We start from the raw sequence: 23,802 nt of genomic DNA, 5'->3' as shown, positions 1-23,802 counted from the left end.
CACTCTGCCTCAGCTTTCCCAACATGCTATCCAGCCTGCTCTGGTAGCTTATGGCTAGGGCCCTACCAAATTCATGGTCCATTTGGTCAATGTCAGTCATAGGATTTTTTAAATTGTAAATTTCATGATTTCAGCTATTTAAATCTGAGATTTCACAGTGTTGTAATTGTAGGGATCCTGACCCACAAAGGAGTTTGGGGAGGGGGGTTCTGGTACTGCTACCCTTACTTCTCCGCTGCTGCTGGCAGCGGCGCTACCTTCAGACCCGGGCAGCTGGAGAGTGGCAGCTGCTGGCCAGAAGCTCAGCTGTGAAGGCAGAACCGTCGCCATCAGCAGCACAGAAGTAAGGATGGCATGGTATGGTATTGCCACCCTTACTTCTGCGCTGCTGCCTGCAGAGCTGGGCCCTCAGTCAGCAGCCACCGCTCTCCAGCCACCCAGCTCTGAAGGCAGCAGGGCAGAAGTATGGTATTGCTACTCTTACTTCTGCGCTGCTGCTGGCGGGGCGCTGTCTTCAGAGCTGGGCGCCTGGCCAACAGCCACCGCTCTCTGGCCGCCCAGCTCTGAAGGTAGCACAGAAGTAAGGGTAGCAACCCCCCTAAAATAACCTTCCAACCCCTCTGCAACTCCCTTTTGGGTCAGTATCCCCTGTTTGAGAAACACTGGTCTCCCCTGTGAAATCTGTATAATAGAGAGTAAAAGCACACAAAAGACCAGATTTCACGGTCCATGACGCATTTTTCACGGCCATTAATTTGGTAGGGCCCTACTTATGGCTCAGCCCACTGGCCAGGTTCAGACTTCACTTTCCGGGGTAGCAGGTCCAAAACCACAGGCCAAAAACAAAGCGAGTCAGCTCTCAGCCCCTGTGAAGTTATTCATCCACCCACCCTTTGGGCTCAGCTCAGACCCCACTCTTCCCCTCAGATGGGGCACCTCTTCCTGCAGCCTGTCTTAATCACCGACAGGTCCCTGATAAACCCAGGCAATCTGGTGTCAGGCATGCCTTCCCTCCAGGGAGGCTCTGATTCATCATAGTCCTACTCAGGGCTTGTCTACCCTTACAGCACCCCTAGCGCTTAGTGAAGATGCTACCTATGCAGATGGGAGAGCTTCTCCCATCAGCATAGGTAAGTCATCGCTTGGGGTGTGGATTTTCCACATCTGGAAGCGACAGTTATACCAACGTAAAGTGTAGACCAACGTTTCTCAACCAGGGGTCCGTGGCCCCCCAGCAGGTTTCCAGGAAGAGTGCAGGGCGGACGTTAGATTCACTGGGACTCAGGGCAGAAACCCCAAGCCGTGCGGAGCTTAAGCCAAAGCAACTTAGCTTTGTGTAGCCTTCTGTGACATGGGGCCCCAGGCAATTGCTCTGCTTGCTACCCCAATGCCAGCCCTGGCTTTTTATCTACTGGATATGCAGAAAACCAGTTGTGGGCTATGGAGGTTTTACTAGCATGTTGGGAGGGGCTCAAAAAGAAAAAGGTTGAGAACCTCTGATGCAGACCAAGTTTCAGTTGCTGGCTCAGCAAGGCTTCACTCCCCAGGTGAGAGCAGGTGATCTTACAGGCCTGACAGGCACTACAGGTGTAGCAGGCAGGGCTGACTGTGGTCACTGCAGTTCTTAACCCCTCCAGCCTGTGTTGGTTTGCCAATAAGAAATTGTTTTTAATAAAAATACAATTTTAGCTCTTAATGTTGCAAACACAAAGCACATGAGTAGTCAGTCACATTGAAGTCAATGGGACTATTTGCGAGAGTTTAATTATGTACCTGTTTAAGTGTTTGCAGGACTGGGCCCTTCATTTTCAATATTTTGTTTTTTGCAGATCATTTTCTAAAATTCAAATAAGGCACCCTACCAGCAGTGGCATTTTTAAAAAGTGTTTATAGTTAGATTATAAATTTGAATTAAGTAAAGATTCCAATAGCACAAATTTTCAAATAAATTACCTCATCCGGATTTAAATGAATGATTTTTCTTTTGAAAATCAATTATTTGAATGGCCCACCGTGATTACCTAGAACAAACCGCACCACTCAAGCCAACCAGTTTTTTTGTTTTGACACACACAAAATCAGAGGCTGATCTAGTTCTCATTGAAGTCAATGGCATAACTCTGCCGTACCTCAGTGGTATAGGATCAAGCCCTTGATGGGTAAAAAGAATGGAGCAGACATATCTAGACTACAATAAGGGAAAATAATTTAGTGTCTGACTAAATACTACTGAATTCCAACTGTCTTGGACAGGTGTACTTCCACATGGCTTGAAAAGTGGCTCAAAGACAGTAAATGTAGATTGTCAACATGAACATATCAAGTTATAGAAGAGATCTAACAGAATACAGCAGGGATCTGTATTTAGTCCAGTTTTTTTTCAATATTTATACAGAAAAGAGGTAAACAGCATGTTATGATTAACAGAAGGTACTAAACTGAGAAATGTTGCTAGCATCACAGAAGAAAAAGGCAATATGAAAAGTCTTCCAGAAGAAAAATGATCATGAAATAAAAAATTGAATTCAGCCTGAAAAGCCAGCAGCTAATCTCTCTTGGGAATATCATAACAAATATTATTTAATGGAAGGGTGAAATTTGGAAAGTAGCAGTGCCAAGAGACCAGAGTGGAAGGAAAGAAAACTTAGTTTAAAATGTGATATAGCAACAAAAAGGGACAATGCTACTTTGGATTGCACACATGGGAGTAACATGGAACAAGAAGATGGTTAAATATCAGGAAACATTCCTGTAAGCAAGATCTTTAATAATCTAAGAAAGGAAGTGGAAGTCTCATCCCCAGTAATATTTACAAGTAAATTGAACAAAACACAGACATCGTCTGCAGGGAAAAATCCCATTGTCTAGAAGTAGGGGGTGAAAAAAGAGACCCCAGTTCTCTGTGATTTCTAACTTGCATAAATCTTATGTTTTAGCTAAACTGAATGCAGCCCTACCTCTCATTTCTGCTTGCTGCCATCAGCTGAACCCTACCATATGCCAGCCCCAGGAAGATATCAGATTAGAGGCAGTGGGTGGGGAAGTTTGATATGGTTCCCATTCATGCACAACTGTATGTCAATCAAATTAAACTGTAATTCTCACTTGGATTTCCAAAGATGAGCAGGATGTATTTGTACTTTGAGGGTATGTCTACACTGCAATTAGACACCTGCGGCTGGCCCATGCCAATTGACTTGGGCTTCCAGGGTTGTTTCATTGCAGTGCAGACTTTGGGGCTCAGGCTAAAGCCTGGGCTCTAGGACCCTGCAGGGTGGGAGGATCTCAGAATTCCCGCTGCTCAATCCTGGAAGTCTACACAGCAATTAAACCATCCCAGGAGCCCTAGTCAGCTGGCACAGGCCAAGCATAGGTTTTTAACTGTAGTGTAGACATACTCTGAGTCACCCTCCTCATGTCTTTCTTCCATAATAGTAACACTTTGCCATTACATATAGTCCTTAACCCTCACAACACCCCACAAGGCAAGTAGCTAAATATTATCCACATTTTACAAGTTGAGAAATGGAGAAACAGAGAGGGGAAGCAATTTGTCCAAGGCTACACAACAAATCAGGGGAAAAGTCAGCATTAGAACTCCAAAATTCCTGGCTCCCACTAGCATGCTCTAGTCACCACAGACCACGCCATCTCTACTGTTTTCATCTACTTCTGACCTCCCAACCAGCTAATTTATAAGACAGTGGAGTGGCCTGTTTCCTGCTCAGCTATATGCAGACCAACCCTTTTAATTTCAAAACAGACCCCAGAATCCTTTATGTAGTACTACAGCATGACAGAGAAGAACTGTCTTTCTTTAAAGAGTTAACACCAGGGGAAAGTGCCAGACTGAAAGCCTGGAGGCTCCTCACTCTACAGAGCACTCACATCTCAGGCAGCATTAATGTAAATTTTTTCCACATCAGGTAATTTCAAACATAGGCTGTGAAGCACCATCATCATTCAGCTTCGGCAGTCCATTCAATCCTTAGCCACTGTCAGTGAGTCTCATTTGTAACATGAACAGTGGCCAATCAGCAACTGGACTGGGACATCCCAATCATTTCATAGAGGCCACCATGTGGTCATTATCAGAGGGGCAATGCCTTTTGGACATTAGTAACCTGGGCTAGATTTGATACTTTGGCCTGAGATATTTACTTACCAGACCTGCTAATGCTAATCCAATAATATAGTGCTTGCCATCTGAGTAAACATATGCACTTAAGACCCACATGTCCCAGAAAGCATCAGAATATGATCAAGAACAAGCCATTCAACATTGGTTAATTGTAATCTCCTTCACCAGAAAGATTTGCATTATTATAGGGACAACTATAAACCAAAGGCCAATTTCTAAAGCAATAGAGAACTAAGCAATTCTCCCAACACAATAAGGGCTGAAAAATCCAGTAGAGTGAGTGGTAAATTTTCCTGGATGAGGAATCCTGCCACCAACTTTCACAGAATTTAAAACATTAATTTTTAAAAGTTTCTAGCACTCATGGTTTCAAAGATAACTTTCCAAATCTAAACAAAATGTAAACCAAATAAAGTACTTGTTTCTAAGTCTGCAGACAGACAACTCCAATCCCTCTGTTGTTGCTCATAGCTTTGCCCAGCTGTCACGTGACAAATGACCAGTCTCATCAATTTTCCACTGTTGCTATTCAGAACCCTGTGAGCAACAATGAAGCTGACAAGAATCATGTCATATTCTCTGCTGCTTGGCAAATCTAAGAGCAACAGCAAGGGAAAGTTATGACTTATTCATTGGAGACGAAGACAACAAAAACGTGGAGGCAGCTAGGAAAGGGATAGATTAGCAGAGACCCTATCCTTAGAGCTGACAGGAGACACTGTGTTGGGAGCAGAGGAATGTGAGAAAGAAAATGCTCATTCTCCCTTCTATTATCCTAGGGTGAAGTTTCAAATTTATCAAAAGCCTACTAGTGGGAATCACATCCTTGTAGTAATTTAAATATTCTCTCCTTTCCCAGCATATAGGAGAGATCAAGGAGGATTTGTGTTGTGGGGCAACATACAAGAGCAGAGTCTCTAATCTAATTTGAGCTCTCATCTCTAACCAAGCTCCTCGGTGTCTGATAAAGTTTTCATGGATGAGGGAGTGGATCAGTAGAGAGTGTGGATGAGGGAAAGGAGAGAAAATCTGGCAGCTGAGTGGGACAGGCAAACTAAAGTGGAAAGAGTAGTGCACACAGTGTAACTGAAGAGAGAGAAAGGGATGGAGAAAGAAAAGAGGAAACAGACACTGAAAACCAGAAAATATACACTAACATAGTAATGAAAAGAGAGGAAAAAATGGAGTGAAGCCAGAAAAGGCAAGAAGTTAAAACACAAACACAAGAAAGATAGCAAGTTATTTAAAAGTATGCTAAATCAAAGACTGACAGTTAAAATTCACTGCAGTGAAAATGCAGTACAGAATTGCTTGGGCTAGGGGGAACCGAGGTGGCAGGGGTACTTTTCACTCTGAGTAGTAGGCAAAACAGATGTCAAACCCATTTTTCAAGCTCTACTCTCAACACACCACCTCTCCTAAGGACACTACTAATGTTTCCACAGCTCTTCATCAAGCATGTCACACGCCAAATGCTACAATAAATCACAACAGAGCATTTAAAATCAGTATGTACAAGTCAGTATGTACAAGGTGACAAAGTCTGATTTTGAGAAAGACTTTCAAGAATTAATCCGCACCCAAAAATCAGCACCTGAGTAACAATACACCATATGGTTTGAGAAAAAGCTCAACAAACCCTTGAAGAAGGGACTCTGAAACAGTCCCAGGATCCATCACTGGAAATCACTCCACTGCCAGCAAAACTCTGCACCCACAGCTTGCTGGAAATGGCTTTAGGCAGGGACTGTAGCTTTTCTCTCTGCAAAGAGCTAGACAGACATAACTATGGGGCTATCCACAAACACTAAATAAAAACCCATGAACAGGACACCTCAGTGCATTACAGCTTAGGAAATACGAGAGTAAAGAGTACGGACAAACCCAGTGGCACCCCTGGTACGCAGACATCACCCCAATAGTCTTCAAAGGAAATGACATTTCATGAGTTTTTCCTCAAGTTCTGGCACGACCTCTAGTAAATAGCCTTAAAATTTCCTGTTTAAAAGTTGTATGAGAGCTTTTCTACTCCTCACTGAAGCAGCAGGGGTGGGAGCTGTCTTTTCAGCAAAGAAAGGGCAGGACCAGAGCAACAGAACCCACTGTCCTCACCCCAGCCGTAGGGGACTCAAGGGAAAGAGGGCAGTCGGGTTGAATGGTTTATGGGAGGCTGTGTGGAACTTGGAGGGAGAGTCAGCGCTGAGGGGACAGAGATGGGGTTGATGGAGGGGCTCATGATGGGCCAGTAGGGAAGCGGAGGGGGACATACAGAGTGGGACCAGAAGGGCAGCAAAATTGCGGGTAGGTGGGCTATGCTGGAGCTGGGGAGAGTCTCTGCAGAAAACTCTTCCACTAGGCTGGTAGGGAAAGGGGGTCACACGAGGCAGCTGAGTTGAAGTGAGGAGTGGAGGACATGAATATGGACAGGGGGCTCACAGGACATATGGGGCAAGGGCATGAAGGATGCATGGAAGCTTCTATGGGACAGGAAGGAGTTATGCTAGCCCAATAAAGTACAGGAGAGAGGCACAAGGTTGTGGGTGGGAAGAAGATAGGGGGGTAGTTATGCTAGCCAGATGGAGAAGGGAACATGGGACACATGCAGGAGTGGAGATTAAGCTGGCGGGGAGGGGGGACACAAGAGGGTTGGGGGTGATTTATGCTGGCCCAATGCAAGAGGGAATATGGGACAAGGGTGTTTGGGGATTGGGTGTTGGATCGGGGAGTTATGCTGGCTCGGTGGAAGAGAGCATACGGGATTGGGGTGGGGGAGAAGATTATGCTAGCCCAACAGAGTAGGAGATACAGGATGGAGGGGCTGGAGAAGCAGGGGAGGGGACATGGGGGAGTTACACTGGGCCAGTGGATGAGGGGGATACGGAATAGTGGGTCTGGGGCGATTAGGCTGGCCTGGTGGGGGAAGGGAAACGGGAAGGGGGGTGCGGATACAGGACCGAGGCGGTTACAATGGCCGGGGGGGGTACGGGATTGGGGGTGTTACGCCGGCCGGGGGAGCAGACACGGGGGATTGGGGTTGTTACGCCGGCCGGCAGGGCGGGGGACACGGGGAGCGCTAGGCCGGCGGGGGGACGCGGGGCAGTTGGGCTGGCCGGGGGAGAGGCCCCAGGGCTAGGCGGGAGGAGGAAGGGAGGGTTACGCGGGCCCCCCGGACAGGTGGGGGCTGGGACAATCGGGCTGGGCCGACGATGGGAGAGGACACGGGTGGGGGCTGCGCTGGCCCTGCGAGGGGAGCGGGGGTCCAGAGGACCAGGCTGGAGGGGAGGGGGCTGCGCTGGCCCTGCGGGCGGAGTCCGGGGCCGTCAGGCGCGGCCGACGGGAGAGGGCCGGGTCACACGGCGCCGGGGGCGAGAGGCCTGGCGGGGGGGGCAATGACCCCGGGTCCCCCACCCCCACTCACCGGGCCGGGTTCCTGCAGCGGAGGAAGCGGCGGAGGCAGGAGCCAGGCATCCAAAATGGCGGCTTCGCGGCCTCAGCACCGATACCGCAGGCGGAAGGATTCGCAGGACGGGAACTCTCTCCTCTCCGTTTCCCGGACCCACCTCGTGAGGGGCGGCGCTCCGCCGACACTGCAATCCCAGCTGATCAGCCTCCCGTACAGCAGGCCGTTCGCTGGTGCCGGCGGCAGAGGGACTTGAGAACTACTTTCCTAGGCGGAAGCAGCGTTGAAATCCCATATTCGAGGAGCGATAGGGCAGCGCCGTGGCAGGCAGTGATGACGTCAGACGCGTGGCTAGTCACCGCTCCGAGTGTTGCCGCGAGATGCGGCCGGCTGGCCCCGACACTGCGAAGGAGGGTTCCGCCCCCTCCCCCTCCCCCTCCCCGCAGGTTCAAATCTGGCAATAGAATGACGGCTCCTTATTTAATCCGCTTCAGGAGCCCTGTAGGAAGCTGTGCTGTGTCCTTTGTCAGAGACACTTTCTGTCCCCTTTCTACAAGTGGAATAAACTCAGTATGGCCTGGCTTACACACCAGTGCTCCGAGCAGCTAGGGAATTTGCAGATAAGCACACCTCCCAGGATACCTGGGTTCAGGATGCCCATGGCTGCATATTTTAGTGCATTGAATTCACAAACAATATTGGCAAAACTATCATTGGAACGTATGTTTTCTGTTCTTTTAACTATTTATGTGTTTTCAGAAGAAGAAATTCCTGCATTCAAACCTTTCTCTCCTTCACTAACAGGAATGGTGTGGCAAAAGTCTGGGCCTCCGTGTTCACGTATTGTAGAGCTTACAATGTAATTACACATGTGAAAGGTAGGAGGTGTAGATACAACATACAAGCAAATGACTATGGGGAAGAACTGGATCATCTTGGTTAGTTTTGTGTACTGGACATGGTTTTTTGGTGGTGTTCCTTTCTCTTTTTCATTGGGGCTAGATATAGGGAAAGAAAGAGCAAGAAAAGCAGAGGCATAGCTTGTCACCTGCCTTCCCGTTGGTAGTCTTCTGGGGTTTGTAGGCATCATGGGAGAGATGGAGAACACAGAACTGATAGGAGCAGTAGATGGAGGAGAGCAAGAAAGAGGTGAGAGGGAGGGAGGCAAAGAGGATAATAAGAGCCAAAGCAGAGGTGAGAACAATAAAAGTAGAAATATTATTTGTCCCTGACTCTTGCTCCCAATCTTCTTTTCTGGACCTAGAGCCCTGCTCCCTCACTACACCAGTTTGTTGTGAGACTCTGGTGCTGCTCTTTGTGAGAATGTGGCTGGCCCTTTAAGAGAGGATTGGTCTCAGCCCCAGCTCTGATACAGCCATATCTCCTCCCCAGGAGGGGAAAATGAAGATGGTCAAGTGACCAGTGAGTCATATGACACAATCACACTTCTGAGGTAAATAAGGGAGAGGCCAAGGGAAAGACTTCAGGTGAAGTAGAGGCCTCACTTGTAGGAGTCCTTGAGGCACCAGGAAAGATAGTTCAGTAGAGCTAGGACTAAGATGTGGTGATCTGGCTCCAAGCTATGGAGGGGGCTGCACCCTAGCAGGTATGCCTTGCAGGAAAAAGCATTGTTACAAGCATTCTGCTTTGAGTTCTGTTTCTTGAAGATTTTTGCTAGCTTCAGTGGAACCTCTGGGAAGCTAATTTAAAGAGATGAGGGATAAGTGTAGCACTAAACCCTGGAAGTAGGGCTGTGTAATCCCTTAGGTGAGAAGGAAGTTTTGGAACTGGAGGGCCACTGGAAACTATAAAAAGCCAATACATTAGAGCCTGGAAGGGAAATCTTGTTTGAAATACTTGACCTGTGGTAAGTTGGTAGGAGAACGAGAAGGGAACTGAGGGTGGGGGCGGTAGCATAGCTTCCCTACGCTGTGAGGAAATGGTGGCCCTACAAAACTCTTCATATTCCCTGCCTCCTACACGGCAGGAAATACCTAACTCAACTTCTATATCCTTTAACAATGATCTGAATGATTCTAAAGAGAGCACAGAGAAGGTCCGGGCACCAGAAAGCTACTCTAGTGCAGCACAGCAGCTAGCCCTCAGCTGAATCACATGGCTCCAATTGCATTCAGACTCCATGGGGAACACCAACAGGTGCTTGATGATAACAGGCTGGGCCCTGTTGTGTTAGGCACTGTACAAATATTTAGTGAATGACAGTCTCTGTCTCAAAGAGCTTCCTCAGAACTAAAGTCCTAGAACCAAGGGCTTCTGGAGTTGATCTTATTGCTACTAGGTGTGTAGTCTGAGCCTTTTTATCTTTGAAGCCATTAATTACCCTTCTCTCTCTCCTGTCCCATATACGCTGCCTAAAAACTGCCTGATCCCTCAAAGGACATGGAGATGAAGATGTTGGTAGCTTTCCCATTAGCTCTTTGTCATCACTGAAGGAGCTAACGTTCAGGCTGTCCCTAAAGGACAAAGAATTTCTAAAGTCTTCAGAACACATCTGAATGGAACTGCATTCTATGACAGAACGCTGCTGGTCATGGAGATTTGTAATGGATTGAGGTGGATGAGCCGAACCCCAGTGCTCCTGTGGGCCCAATCCAGTCATCAATATTTACCACCAACAATCTGGACTATCTTGCCCAGCACAGAGGGTGTCATGTGCTTCTGCCAGATATAGACTAGCTACAGAGTGTTCACCAGATACACCAGCTGTGCTAATCATAAGATCCTTTAATGCTCTGCCAGGTATGGCTGAAGCAGGGCTGTCGCTAGCCATTTTGGTGCCCTACGCAGCCTCCCCGTGAGGAAGCGGAGGGTGGCCCCAGGCCTCCGTGGGGGGGCAGGAGCAGGCGTGGGCGGCAGGGGGGAAACTGCCCCGCCGCACGAGCCGGAGGAGCGGGTTGGGGCCAGGTCACTCCACTTCCTGTTGCCCGGTGAGTGCAGGGCAAGCCCGACCCTGCACTCACGGGGTGGCGGGAAGTGGAGAGACCCAGACCCAGCCCGCTCCACTCTGGTCCCCTGGCTCCCAGACTTGGGGGCAGAGGGAACTGCCCCCCAGCACTCACTGGTGGTGCGGCTGGGAGCCGGCAGCACAAAATGGGCTGGGGCTGGGTCACTACACTTACCACCACCCAGTGAGTGCAGGGTAGGCCTGACCCCTACTGCAGTCCTCAGGGGAAGGGGTGGAGTAGGGGTGAGGCTGGGGCGGAGCAGGGGCGGGGGCCATGGGGAAGAGGCAGAGCAGGGGCTGGCACAGCACGCAGCTGCGTAGGGCACCTATTGTCCTACGCAGTTGCGTACTTTGCGTATGGGTAAGGACAGCCCTGGGCTGATGTTTATTTAAATCAGGTATTTTACACACAGTGCGACCTAGAGGCTAAAAAGAATAACACAGTTTAGGATTCCATTACATCTCTCTCTTTAAGTTCTATGTTTCTACCATTTACAATATTTACATTATTACTGTCTTTGAAGTTCAATATGAATCAGTCTATTAAGTATCTCTGAATCATACTGGTTTTCTAATTACACAACTCGAATACATAACGACTTGGTCATCTGGCTGTCCATTAAATGTAAACTGGCTGTGGTTGGTTAGCATCCTTGAGTCGTCATAGTCTTATTCGTTTCAGAGTAACAGCCGTGTTAGTCTGTATTCGCAAAAAGAAAAGGAGTACTTGTGGCACCTTAGAGACTAACCAATTTATTTGAGCATGAGCTTTCGTGAGCTACAGCTCATCTGTAGTTTGCTATGCTAATTGTTCTTTCTGAGGAACAAAGTGTAGATGTCAGCTGTTTCTGTTGAACTCTCCATTGTCAGTCTCAATCACATATGATCTTGGTGCTGAATTCTTTTTCTTCATGGCAGCTAAAGTTGTCCATCCTATTAGACGTAAACATGGTCACCAGGTTCTAGACCTGGGAGTTCACTGCATGACATCTATTGTAAAAGTGTTCATAATTTCTTTTAGCCTTTTTATCCGATTTGACTACTCCCTTCATGTCTGGAAATATGTTCTTTTCCAAAGCTGGAACAGTAGCTCCATCAGGAGCTCCACTGGACTATATCCAGTAGCTGCTATTGCTGTGCTGTAACTCAGAAGAGCAAGAAATGGATGTTGTAGGATTTTCTTGACTGTCTGTACAGCTCTCTCACCTTCTCCATTTGTTTCTGGGTGATGTGAGTAGCTGATATGATCAAAATTATACTTCATTTGCAAATTGGATACAATTAACTTAGGCTTGAATAGAGACTGGGAGTGGCTTAATCATTATGCAAGGTAGCCTATTTCCCCTTGTTTTTTCCTACCCCCCCTCCCCAGACGTTCTTGTTAAACCCTGGATTTGTGCTGGAAATGGCCCACCTTGATTATCATACACATTGTAAGGAGAGTGATCACTTTGGATAAGCTATTACCAGCAGGAGAGTGGGGTGGGAGGAGGTATTTTTTCATGCTTTGTGTGTATATAATAAGATCTTCTACACTTTCCACAGTATGCATCCGATGAAGTGAGCTGTAGCTCACGAAAGCTTATGCTCAAATAAATTAGTTAGTCTCTAAGGTGCCACAAGTACTCCTTTTCTTTTCTCAGAAGACAGGATACTGGGCTAGATGGACCATTGATCTGACCCAGTACGGCTGTTCTTATTTAATATCAGATAAGACTTGGAAAATCTCAGTGTGTTAATGACTAACAGGCACAGGTGGATCAATCTGTAATGGAGTGGAAAATATGCTTACAGAATTGGCAGATGATGCCAAGCTGGAAGGGGTTGCTAGCACTTTGGAGAACAGACTTAGTATTCAAAATGACTGTGACAAATTGGAGAATTGGTCTGAAATCAACAAGATAAAATTCAATAAAGATAAATGACAAGTACTTAGGAAGGAAAAATCAAAAATAACTGGGTAGGTGGTAATACTACTGAAAAGGATCTGTGGGTTACAGAGGATCACATATTGAATATATGTGAAAAATATGATGAAGTTGTGAAAAACGCTAATATTCTGGGGTGTAGAATAGGAGCATTGTATTATGATACAGGGGGTAAATGTCCCACTCTATGCGGCACTGTGGAGGCCTCAGCTGGAATACCGTGTCCAGTTCTGGGTGCCACACTTTAGGAAAGATGTGGACAAACTGGAGAGTCCAGAGGAGAGCATCAGAAATGACAAACTGTTTAGAAAACCTCACCTATATGGAAAGGTTAAAATAAACTGGGCATGTTTAGTTTGGGGGGAGGGGAAAGACTGAGGAGGGACCTACTAACAGTCTTCAAATATGTTAAGGGCTGTTCTAAAGAGAACAGCGATCAATTGTGCTCCATGTTCACTGAAGGTAGGACAAGAAATAATTGGATTTAATCTGCAGCAAGGAATATTTAGCTTAGGTATTAAGAAAAATATTCTAACCATCACGATAGTTTATCTCTGGAACAGACATCCAAGGGAGGTTGTGGAATCCCCATCACTGGAGGTTTTTAATAAGAGGTTAGACAAACACCTGAAAGGGATGGTCTAGGTTTACTTGGTCCTGCCTCAGGGAGGAATAGATACTAAAGGACTTCTCGAGGTCCCTTCTAGCCCTACAATATCTATGATCCCAGTGCAGCGTGAACACAATGTCACTACCATCAGAGCCCAATTTGGTACCACCCCTTCACCCAGCATACTACGGAAGCCTCCAGACCAGATCCTAGACATTTCTAGGGCCTCTGTTTCAAACCAGACACATTGTTTTTCTCTCTGCATTTCCCAGAAACTGTCACCCGCTCCACACAGATCACGGAACTCTGAAAACAAACCAAGCTATCAGCAGCAACACACTAACGGAGGTGTGTATGGCGGGGGCGGGGGTGGGGGTGGGGGTGGGGGCGGGGGGGAAGAAGCACATGTGAGAGTGGAGGTGGGGAAATAAAGACTAAGAGAAAGGCAGGAGCTGAGATAAGGACCTGGGACTTGGGGGGAAAAACAGATTACTGTGATTCTAATGCTCCAGAGAGCAGGGATAGAGAAGCCCTAGGGAACTAAGAGGATGTGGATTGCACAGAGTGAGAGGGCCTGCGACTTCCTGCATGGAGACTCAACCCAGGAAATAATTGAGCAGCTGAGGCAGACACACCCCATTCCCAGGTGTCACATCACAAGACACACCAGCCATACCTTGCCCAGTTTTTCCTGATGTCTGCTCTGAAATTCAACTCCCTGCATCAACTGAATGTATTTGCAGTGAGTGGTTCTCTATATTCTTTAGATGGCAGTTGCAGAGAGAGATACACCCCTCTGGAGTTCCACCTCCTGTCTCAGTACCCCTCTCCTTTACTGCTCGACTAGACATCAGCATTGCTGGCCAAGCGAGAAATGCTGTTTTAGAGGAAATAAGAGGAGCCATACCACCTCCTTTTTCAAAGGCTTTTTGGATGTATAAGGTAGATACAATGCAGCAAAATATTTAGTGATCATAAAACTGATGATTTTTGGAGCAACAGTGTGCTCAGTGCTGGGCAGAGAGGCCCCTGTCCTGAAGAGCTCACATAGACAACATGCTTCAGACTACCTTGGCATGCTGCCATTGTCAAAAAGCTCTGGAGATGAAATATTTGCTATGTCACATTAGCCATTATACTTGCTGAAGAGAGTCTCCTTTAGGGGTGACGTTGAGAATAGTATCAGGGAAAGAGATAGAAGCAAATAACTGAGTTTGAGAGACACCTCCCTGGTTTTAGTTTAGGAACACAGGAATTGCCAAACTGGATCAGATGTACGAGCCCATCTAGTCTAGTATCCTGTGTCTAACAGTGGCAGCACCAACTGCTTCTGAGAAAGATGCAAGAAACTCCACAGCAAGAAATTATAGAATAACCTATCTCAAGTAAAGTGTTGGTTTACCCTTAATAATTAGAGAATGGCTTGAGCCTTGAAGCATGAGGGTTTATAGCTATAACTTTTCTGTACACTAAAAAATCAAGATGTTAATGAAGACCCTAGATTTACGGCTCATTACAACAATCTGTAACCCAATAACCGCACTCGTTGTTCATAGAATCTCAGGGCTGGAAGGGACCTCAGGAGGTCATCTCGTCCAACCCCCTGCTCAAAGCAGGACCGATGCCCGACTGAATCACCCCAATGGTTGTTCTAGGACTATGATCTTGTATTGAGCTGTGACACGCGGAGTACCTTTTCCAGACCTGAGGAAGAGCTCTGTCGAGCTCGAAAGCGTTTCTCTGGCCAACGGAAGCTGGGCCCATAAAAGAGATGGCCTCAGCCGCCTTCCCCTCCGGTGCGCGGGGACCAAGGGGCTGCAGCACGCAGCCCAGGCAGGCCGGCCGGCCGGGGCATGCTGCGAACAGGTGGGGCAGTCAGGGCAGGTGGGGAGTCAGGGGGATGTCACTGCCAAGCGCTTTGGGGGCTGGGGGAGGGGCTACCCAGGGGCGGGGGCACCGCAGGGGAGCAGTGGGGTGGCCCAGGGCTGGTTTGGGGAGGACTGCCTGGGGCGGGCCACGGGGGGTCGCCAGGGAGCGGGAGCAGTGGGCGGGGCTGAGGAAAAGGGGGCGGGGCCGAGGGCTGGGGCGGGGCCGATGAGCGGAGCGGCAAGGGTAGGTCGCTATGGTGACGGTCACCGCCCAGGCGGCGCGGCAAGGCGTGCTGACATCATCCTCGTGCGCCGCACGCAGACCCGGGGTGACGCGCGGTTCGGCCTGGCTGAGGAAATTCCGGCGCGCGGTAGCTTTGCGTCATCGCCGCGCGCCGCACTCCGGGAGGGGCCGGGCCGGGGCCCGGAGGCGGCTGCGGGCGGCGCCGGGGCCGATGGGGGTCGGGGCCGAGGAGCCGGGAGATGGCGGGTGAGTCAACGGCGCGTGAGGGGCTACACCCCCCCCCACGCGCCTCCCGGCCCCGGCGAATGAGCCTCCACTCCCGCCCCCCGGGGGGGGCTGTCTGTGCGGGGGGGGGGCTCCTCGCCCCCCGGGGGGGGGCTGTCTGTGCGGGGGGGGGGGCTCCTCGCCCCCCGGGGGGGGGCTGTCTGTGCGGGGGGGGGGCTCCTCGCCCCCCGGGGGGGGGCTGTCTGTGCGGGGGGGGGGCTCCTCCCCCTCCTCGCTCCCCCCCCCGGGAGGGGCTGTCTGTGCGGGGGGGGGGCTCCCCCCCCTCCTCGCTCCCCCCCCCCGGGGGGGGCTGTCTGTGCGGGGGGGGGCTCCTCCCCCTCCTCGCTCCCCCCCCCGGGTGGGGCTGTCTGTGCGGGGGGGGGCTCCTCCCCCTCCTCGCTCCCCCCCCCCGGGAGGGGCTGTCTGTGCGGGGGGGGGCTCCTCCCCCTCCTCGCTCCCCCCCCCCGGGAGGGGCTGTCTGTGCGGGGGGGGGCTCCTCCCCCTCCTCGGTCCCCCCCCCCGGGAGGGGCTGTCTGTGCGGGGGGGGGCTCCTCCCCCTCCTCGGTCCCCCCCCCCCGGGAGGGGCTGTCTGTGCGGGGGGGGGCTCCTCCCCCTCCTCGGTCCCCCCCCCCCGGGAGGGGCTGTCTGTGCGGGGGGGGGGCTCCTCCCCCTCCTCGGTCCCCCCCCCCGGGAGGGGCTGTCTGTGCGGGGGGGGGCTCCTCCCCCTCCTCGCTCCCCCCCCCGGGAGGGGCTGTCTGTGCGGGGGGGGGCTCCTCCCCCTCCTCGCTCCCCCCCCCGGGAGGGGCTGTCTGTGCGGGGGGGGGCTCCTCCCCTTCCTCGGTCCCCCCCCGGGGGGGCTGTCTGTGCGGGGGGGGGCTCCTCCCCTTCCTCGGTCCCCCCCGGGGGGGCTGTCTGTGCGGGGGGGGGGCTCCTCCCCTTCCTCGGTCCCCCCCGGGGGGGCTGTCTGTGCGGGGGGGGGGCTCCTCCCCTTCCTCGGTCCCCCCCCGGGGGGGCTGTCTGTGCGGGGGGGGCTCCTCCCCCTCTCTCCCCCCCCCGCGGGGCTGTCTGTGTGGGTTAGGGCCTTTTTTTTTTCTTTTTCCAACCCAGTTCTCAGGGTGGAGGGGGGGCTTCTTCCACTTTCTGGATTACTGGTTGTGTTGTAGTCTTCCCCAGACTGCCTTGTCCTAGCCATTGCTCCCACTCTGCTTTCTCCTCCCCTTTCACTTCTGGCTTGTTTCCTGTCAGGAGGAGGCTCCCTGTCCACTCTGCCTTAGTTCTACATTCGCTGTGTGGTACCTGCTGGCTTCTCACTTCTCTCTTTGTTCCTTGGCAGATGAGGCTGTGGCAGCCAGCAGTGCTGGGGAGTTCAAAGCCAACGCAGAGCAGCCCCTGCTGATGCCCACATGAGGAAGCAGTGCCATTTAGTTCTTCTGGGACACCACAAAGCAATATGAAACCTGCTCATGAGAGAAGCCAGGAATGCCTTCCCCCAAAGAAACGAGACCTTCCTGTCACCAGTGAGGATGTGGGGAGGGTAGCCAGCTGCTCTACCAATCACACACCGGTGAGCGATGCCCCAGAGTGGTGCAGGAGCGTTGTGGTGACTGGACAGAGCCAAGCACCATTACCATATGGCCTTGGCAGTGATGGTGCTGAAGCAGTAGCTGGCCTGACTGTGGATCAATATGGCATGCTGTACAAAGTGGCTGTGCCTCCAGCCACCTTCTCTCCCACTGGCCTCCACCCAGTTGTGAACATGAGTCCTCTGCCCCCCAGCTTTAATGTAACCTCTTCCCTGATCCAGCATCCAGGGATTCCATATCCCCCCATCCACTATGCTCAGATTCCCTCTACGTCTCTTCAGTTTATAGGGTCACATTACACAGTACCCTATGCTGTGCCCCCCAGCTTCCTCCCTAGTCCTCTTCTATCACCTTCTACCAACCTCCCCACCTCTCATGTTCCCCGTTTTGTGCCATATGCGTCTCTTTTTCCAGAAGAAGCCGCTCCTTCCCCCCAAACTACTTCTCCTGCTCATGCTTTCAGCAAAGCTGCCTCTGTCATCTCCCCTTCAGGCCAAATGCAGCACCATGCTGGAGTCCAGCCACTGGACATCACACAGAGTAGAGTTCCTGTCTATTACCAGATGTCCCGGCTCCCACCAGGGTATTCAGCCTACGAGACCTCCACTGTAGGGGGAAGCCCAGATCCTCCTCTGCAAGAAAGTCAACTGAGTTCAGAGGTAGCCTCTGCCAATGGTGGACAGAGACATCTGGAGCATAGTGTGGTGAGGAGGACCAGTGAGGCTTTGGCCTCTGCCAGCAATAAAGCTGAAGGCCCGCAGCCTGGGGCCACAGTGCAGTGTGTGGTGGATGGTCAGCTCTTTTCAGGTTATCAGACTCTGAGAACAGAGGACTCTGTGCCAGCTCACAGAAGCACGCCAGACACTGACTTGGAGGTGCAGAGAGTGGTTGGGGTGTTGGCTTCTCAGGATTACTCTATTCTGGCAGCCCAGAGAAAGGATGGCCTGAGCCCTTTAAACCTTTGCCATAATATCCCTGATCAGCAGGGGGAGTCAAGGGGCTTGCTGAGGAACCCAGTGGAAACAGCTGAGAAAAGCCAGGCCAGGAGTCCATATGTGATGTCCCCTGAGGAGCCGGTTAGACACAGACAGCTACCCAAAGGAATGGTGATAGCCAATGGCAAGCCAGTCTTGGTGCGTATCGGGTCTGAGCCCGTCAGGTCTTCTGCTTCAGAAATCCTGATGAGACAGAGTCCAGATGCACAGACCCACAGAAGCTCACGTGACAAGGACTCAGCCCAGTTGCAACCCCCCAGCTCCTCACATCTGCCCTCCCATTTCATGAAAGGAGCCATCATACAGCTGGCCACAGGGGAGCTGAAGAGGGTGGAAGACCTGCAGACCCAGGACTTTGTGCGGAGTGCTGAGGTTAGCGGGGGCCTGAAGATTGACTCTAGCACAGTGGTGGATATCCAGGAGAGTCAGTGGCCTGGGTTTGTCACATTGCATTTTGTGGTTGGGGAGCAGCAGAGTAAAGTGAGCATTGACGTACCCCCCGAGCATCCCTTTTTCGTGTATGGCCAGGGCTGGTCCTCCTGTAGCCCGGGGCGGACCGCTCAGCTCTTTGCTCTGCCCTGTCACAGGCTGCAGGTGGGCGATGTCTGCATATCAATCAGTTTACAGAGCTTGAATGGCAACTCTGCTTCTCAGGCTAACTGCCCTCTTGCAGGCCAGCTGGTGCCCACCAGAGAGAGGCCCGAGAGAACAGGTCAGGGGCCCAGAGAGCCATCCGACAGAGCCAGTGAGAGGAAGAATCAGTCAGAAAGGGACAGTGCAGCCCAGATTTCCTGTACGGAGTCCTCCCAGCCTGACCCTGGTGCTCAGCACTGCTGGACAGCCCCAGGCTTCCAAAGATACAGCATGCAGGGGGAGGAGTCTCGTCCGTCCCTGCTTCGTCCCTCTTTCATTCCACAGGAGGTCAAGCTGTCTATAGAAGGGCGTTCTAATGCAGGGAAGTGATCTCTTTGAGGCCATGACCTGGGATGTCGCCCATGAGTGAGCCTCACCTTTTTCAGGTGGAGAATTTGCACAGACTGAGTGGTGGGTTCACCAGCCTGGCTGCTCTTTGCCGTGCAGAGCTGGATTTGTTCCAGTTCAATTGTTGATCATTGAGGAATCTAGAAAGCTCCAGTCTTCAGGGAGCAGCAGCAATGGGCTAACTAAGGATGGAGGACAGGGCATGTGGTCGTGAGCGTGTGACTAGAAGCATTCCAGAGGTTGGGACTTTCACACATCTGTCTTAGTGCCTGAGTTTCCTGCAGGGCAGGGTCTGAGCATTCAGAATGGGTGGGGGAGTAAAGAAGAGCAGACCCAAAAAGCCACAGCTTAAGGTAGCAGATAAAATGTCTGAAGTTCTTATTCCTCTTTTCGTGGTGGGAAGGGGTGAGTCCCCACTGGGATTCAGGGGACACTGCTCCCAGCACCCCCTTTCTTCACACATGCACTTTAAAAGGAAACTTCTTCACAAATGGAGCTGTTCGTGAGGTGCGGGGGAGATGCAGGTGCTGCTCTGGTGGCCTCTGCTTGATGTGTCTCCTCCACTGAATCCTATTGGGCTTTCTTCTAGCAAAACATCTGTAGAAAGAGAGACTGCAGTGAATATTAGAAATTGGAGAGGAAGGTCCTAGAGGATGGGTAGGGAGTGATTGAACTGGGGACAGGCCTATGGCAGCTGGGATAGGGCATAAGCTGTAGTTGGTTCCCCACTATACAGACACCAAGTAATTATTTGTCACCAAAGCTAAGTCTAATTATAGCATTTCCTAGTGGTAATTGCTGTAATAAAGGTGATATGAAGACTGTATTTTAAAGCTTTCTTCACATGGTCATAACTTTCTAAAAAAAATCTCCTTTTGGGCTTAAACTTTCCATTCTTGGATTCAAACTGTAGCTGAATTTTTGGGGAGAAAACTGAGCCAAAATGTTTTTAAGTTGCTCTTTAGATAAGGATGAAAATGTATTCTTCCACTGTGAAAAGACTGACACTTGTGTACATCAATAAATCAAAATTGGCTGAACTACTCCAAACAAAAACTTTTCAGGTGGCTAATCACTCCTTCCAGGGTAATTTGTTAAATATAACAACTATAAATAAGAGAGAAATGTGTGTGCAGGCATGATACAAAATTTCCACTAAGTTTAGAGTCTCTATACTAATCACAGGACTATGGAATAACATGCACAATATCTCTGGACAATTTCATAGGTGTCCTTTTACACTGGATGCTCTGATGCTTCACTGTGGAGTCCACTGCAGAACTACACAGTGAAATCGAGAGATGAGTGTTTTTCTTAAACAAGGATGTGTAGAACAGTTTAATACATTATTATGGTAATAACACTCCGTCCAAGTGAAAGTACTTGTGTTCACAGTAACTTGCTCTCTCTGGACATTCTTCGTATCGAGTCACCTCTGACTGCACAAGAAGAAATCCAGAATAGGCCAACCAGGTGGTGAGAATGCGAGAACCTTCCCTTGGGCATATCCTGACTTTTGAGTATTCCTCATTGTATTACAGTCAACAGTTTTTGTATTCGGAACATGCCTGCATAGAGGTGTTAGTATCTTTGAGGAGTGCATGCACCTCAAGCTTCGAGCTGGGTTCCTGATGGTGTCTCACTCCAGTTCTATTTTGCATCTTCTTGCTTTCTCTTCCTCTTGTTTTTTCCTCAATTTCCATCTTCCCAAACGCTGCTGCCTGGAGTGCTTAGCTGTTGGGCGCTATTTTTATTCTGTCTCCCTGAGTAGCTTGGGTATCAATGCTTCCAGCTGGTGAACAGTCTCTGCACCTTTTATCTTCCTCCAGACCCTTTATTGTTTTGCTGAGCTTGCAGTAGTTGTGGCTCCTAACAGATCAGTGTTTGTCCACATTCCCCTTGACGTGCCTCCTAACTGAGTTGGCACTGGTGTATGTGCACTATGTGGGAACACTGTGTTTTAGGCATTAAGAAGCTTAGAGAGTCCACAGAATGTTCCTTCACCTGGCATATCTACCTGTCTCTCTAGTGCTGGGATCCCCAGAACACTTTTGGCAGTTTATTCTGTCACCACCTTTGAAATGCCTGCACTTGTCTCTCTCCCCAGGCAAACAGGTGCTTTCCCTGTCTTGCTCGTGGATTGGTCTGATGTCAGAAGGTGCCTGGACCTGTGGCAATGTAGCCTCACCAGCCCTCTACCAGAGCAGAGATTCTAGCTGTCTTTACTTTTCTCTGGGCTTTGGATGCATAATCTGCAGCTCCCTCTGGCCAGTAAGCAATTTCTAGTTAGTCCCATTAGTAAATTTGAAAGACTAAAACCAAAATGACACTCTTCCTGGGAAACTTTGGCCTCCCTTGGTTGCAGCAGCAGAGAGGACAAATGTTTGCACAGCACCTTTTGACTGTAAAACAGATTGGTCAAGCTCTAGGTGGTTGGCCTCTCATCACACTTCTTCCCTGCTGTTTCACCTACTTGCTGCTTGCTTGACTCTCCTGCATGAAGATCTTGGTTGTTACACTGGCTTGTCCTGAGTAGCCTGCACTTTGGTTATAGAGACAGGGCAAAGAGCCAAGGGGTAGTTTTCTGTAGTGGGTTGATAGGTGAGGAGAAGGTTATGGCAGGTACACATGCATCTTGGAGTAGAAATGTAAGGGGGCTGGTTGTGTGCATGGAGGGAGATTACTTGAGCAGTTGAATGGTGCAGACCCCTGCCATGTGCCTCACTAAATACAGGAGCCTCTTTGTCCCTCTTAGAAAGGGGTTTTGAAGAGTCTGCTTCATAGTGAGAGATGTTACTGTGCCCGCCCCCTTCACTGTGCTGTCAGCCAGCTAAAAGGGTAGGCGCAGATGCCTTCCAAGCCATCTACAGCCAGGCTACTCCCCACAGTTTGCTCTGTCGCCTTTCTCCACCTGACTACTAGTCTGTCCTGCTGCCTGCTTGCATATCTATGGTAAGCAGTGCTGACGTGTGCTCAGTGGAGGAAGCCAGTGAGAGTGTGACCTTTCTCAATGCTTTTCCTCTTCTCTCCCTCTGACCAATCCCACAGTTCAGCAAGTAAGTTCCAGCTGTCACTCTTTTATTCTGGGCCCTTACAGCAGCACCGAAACCACATCCAAAGGGGAGAACCAAATGAAGGATGTAGGACACTGGACCCTTGCCGCAAAGGCAGGTAACAGAAATGGACCACAGAAGCTGCCAGGTCCCCCAACAGTCAACAGAATCTCCCCTAGCTGGTTATGGGTGGCTGTAGTGATAGTTTGTGTGTCGGCTGGTCTCAGGAAAGTCTGGAGGTAGTAAGTGTGGGAGAAGCTGAGAGGAATGACTGTGGGGGAGCCCAAGACAGAGCCTGCTGGGGGGTTCTCTGGTTTGCAGGAAGAGATGATCTGAAAGAGGGTCCAGAATGAGTTGGCCACAGGGGCTTCTGTGTTTGCAAGGATGGGGATAGACTTACCAGAGCAATAAGGTGTTTCTGCTGTTACACTACAGAGGGAAGGAGAGCTGCTGACCTCAGCCTCACCCAGTGTAGGTGATCTGACCAGAGCACTGGGGTCTTCAGGCACATCTTCCCTGCCAGGCTCACGGCGGGGCTTTGGGAAGATTCCGTAATATGCAATAATGGGGATCTGCAGCCATCTGTTCCATCTCCTGAAACATTCCAGGGGACAGCTGCCCAGCAGAGGCCAGGCTGGTAGCTATGGTGTACGCTGTTTCCCCAGGAATGGGGGACTAGGTCTGAGTGACAGAGCTCCCATTACTCCCAGACTATGCAGAGGAAGCCCTGGCTAGAAAGGAGGGGTGCTGCAGAGGGAGCTCTGCCAGCCCTTCCTAGCAGGGGCACTAGTAAAATGCACTTTTCACATTAAGTGTTTGTTCCATTTCATACCCTTCTTTCCCCTGTAGAGAAGTAAAAATCCCTGTAACTTAGCAAATGTTCTGTTTGTTAACCACAGCAACTCAAGCAGCCTGAACACCAGTTCCTGCCTGCAGCAGCGCATGTGCCTTCCCCTAGTGTCAAACTCACAACCACTCTGTCTTTCGGGCTGTTCTAAGGCCTGAAATTGTTCAGAGGAAGCTGCTAAAATGGCTCTGAATGTGCATTCTGTACAGGGAGTCTGAACCAGGGTGTGCTCTTGGTGCCGTGAATGTGCTGATGGTGGAGACCCATCCACTGCATTTATATCTGTGTGCGTTGAGGGGAGAGGACTGCACAGCTAGCCCCTAGCATCCTTCCCAGGCATGCTAGGCCCCTCCAGACAGACAGTGTACATCCCAGTTTCTCTCCACTTGCGTAGCACCTTAGAGTAAGGGGAAGGACTGTTGCATACAAATGGCTTCGGGGTCTCAAGAAATAGGGAAGTGCCACGCTGGGGAAATGGGCTGGGCTGACCCACAGCTAGGTGGTCTTGTAGATAACTACTCAACCCTCAACTATAATCCCCAGTTATGTAATGGCTGTATAGACATGTAACCAACTGCATTGTATCTAAAGCCTTAGAACTAGTCAGGTGCTCCCCTCCAACCTTGTTCCAGTCCCTCTCTTCCTACCTGATCTTTAACAAAGCATTAATAATTCTAAGGATAATCTCTATTTTGTTGTGCTTTTTTGTAACTGTTTTAAATAAATCAATTTGTACTGTATATTTGTACTTTTGGTGAGATCCTTTCCTGTTTTACCATTTTAAGTCTGTACTTGGCTACACACAGATTGTATTTTTATTGTTAATGCTCTTCTTATGAATATTGCATTTAACTTGTTGACTATGTAAACACAGTATATATCTATATATCTATATCTATATATAAACCAATAGTTTTTCCTTC

The 23,802-nt window shown here is 50.1% G+C and overlaps 2 protein-coding genes across 5 annotated transcripts in view; one reads left to right on the top strand and one right to left on the bottom strand.

Annotated features, from left to right (window-relative positions):
* AP1G1 (adaptor related protein complex 1 subunit gamma 1) overlaps window positions 1–7,852 on the bottom strand; it is a 97,518-nt gene extending 89,666 nt beyond the window's left edge. The window contains exon 1 of one of the 4 annotated variants that reach the window (XM_037877365.2): window positions 7,560–7,852. Coding sequence is in view for 1 of the 4 variants with exons in the window: in XM_043526079.1 (XP_043382014.1) it covers window positions 6,026–6,082 (57 nt within the window). In the remaining 3 variants the exon portion in view is untranslated. Of the gene's footprint in view, window positions 1–6,025 lie in introns of all 4 variants that reach the window. The other 3 variants (XM_037877368.2, XM_043526079.1, XM_043526078.1) reach the window with 3 other exon arrangements.
* A 7,400-nt stretch (window positions 7,853–15,252) lies between these two features.
* ATXN1L (ataxin 1 like) lies at window positions 15,253–23,802 on the top strand. Its single transcript, XM_037877724.2, has 2 exons — window positions 15,253–15,402; window positions 16,754–23,802. Exon 2 carries the CDS (start codon window positions 16,871–16,873, stop codon window positions 18,959–18,961), a length of 2,091 nt encoding a protein of 696 aa, XP_037733652.1. The 5' UTR covers window positions 15,253–15,402; window positions 16,754–16,870; the 3' UTR covers window positions 18,962–23,802.

Source organism: Chelonia mydas, chromosome 12, assembly GCF_015237465.2.
Source record: "Chelonia mydas isolate rCheMyd1 chromosome 12, rCheMyd1.pri.v2, whole genome shotgun sequence".
NCBI lineage: Eukaryota > Metazoa > Chordata > Testudines > Cheloniidae > Chelonia > Chelonia mydas.
Note: the sequence above shows the minus strand (reverse complement) of the source record. Positions and strands in the feature narration are given on the sequence as shown.

What these genes read in the sequence shown, in the direction of transcription:
- ATXN1L (XM_037877724.2), top strand. Translation starts at nt 16,871, where the DNA reads ATGAAACCTGCTCATGAGAGAAGCCAGGAATGCCTTCCCCCAAAGAAA.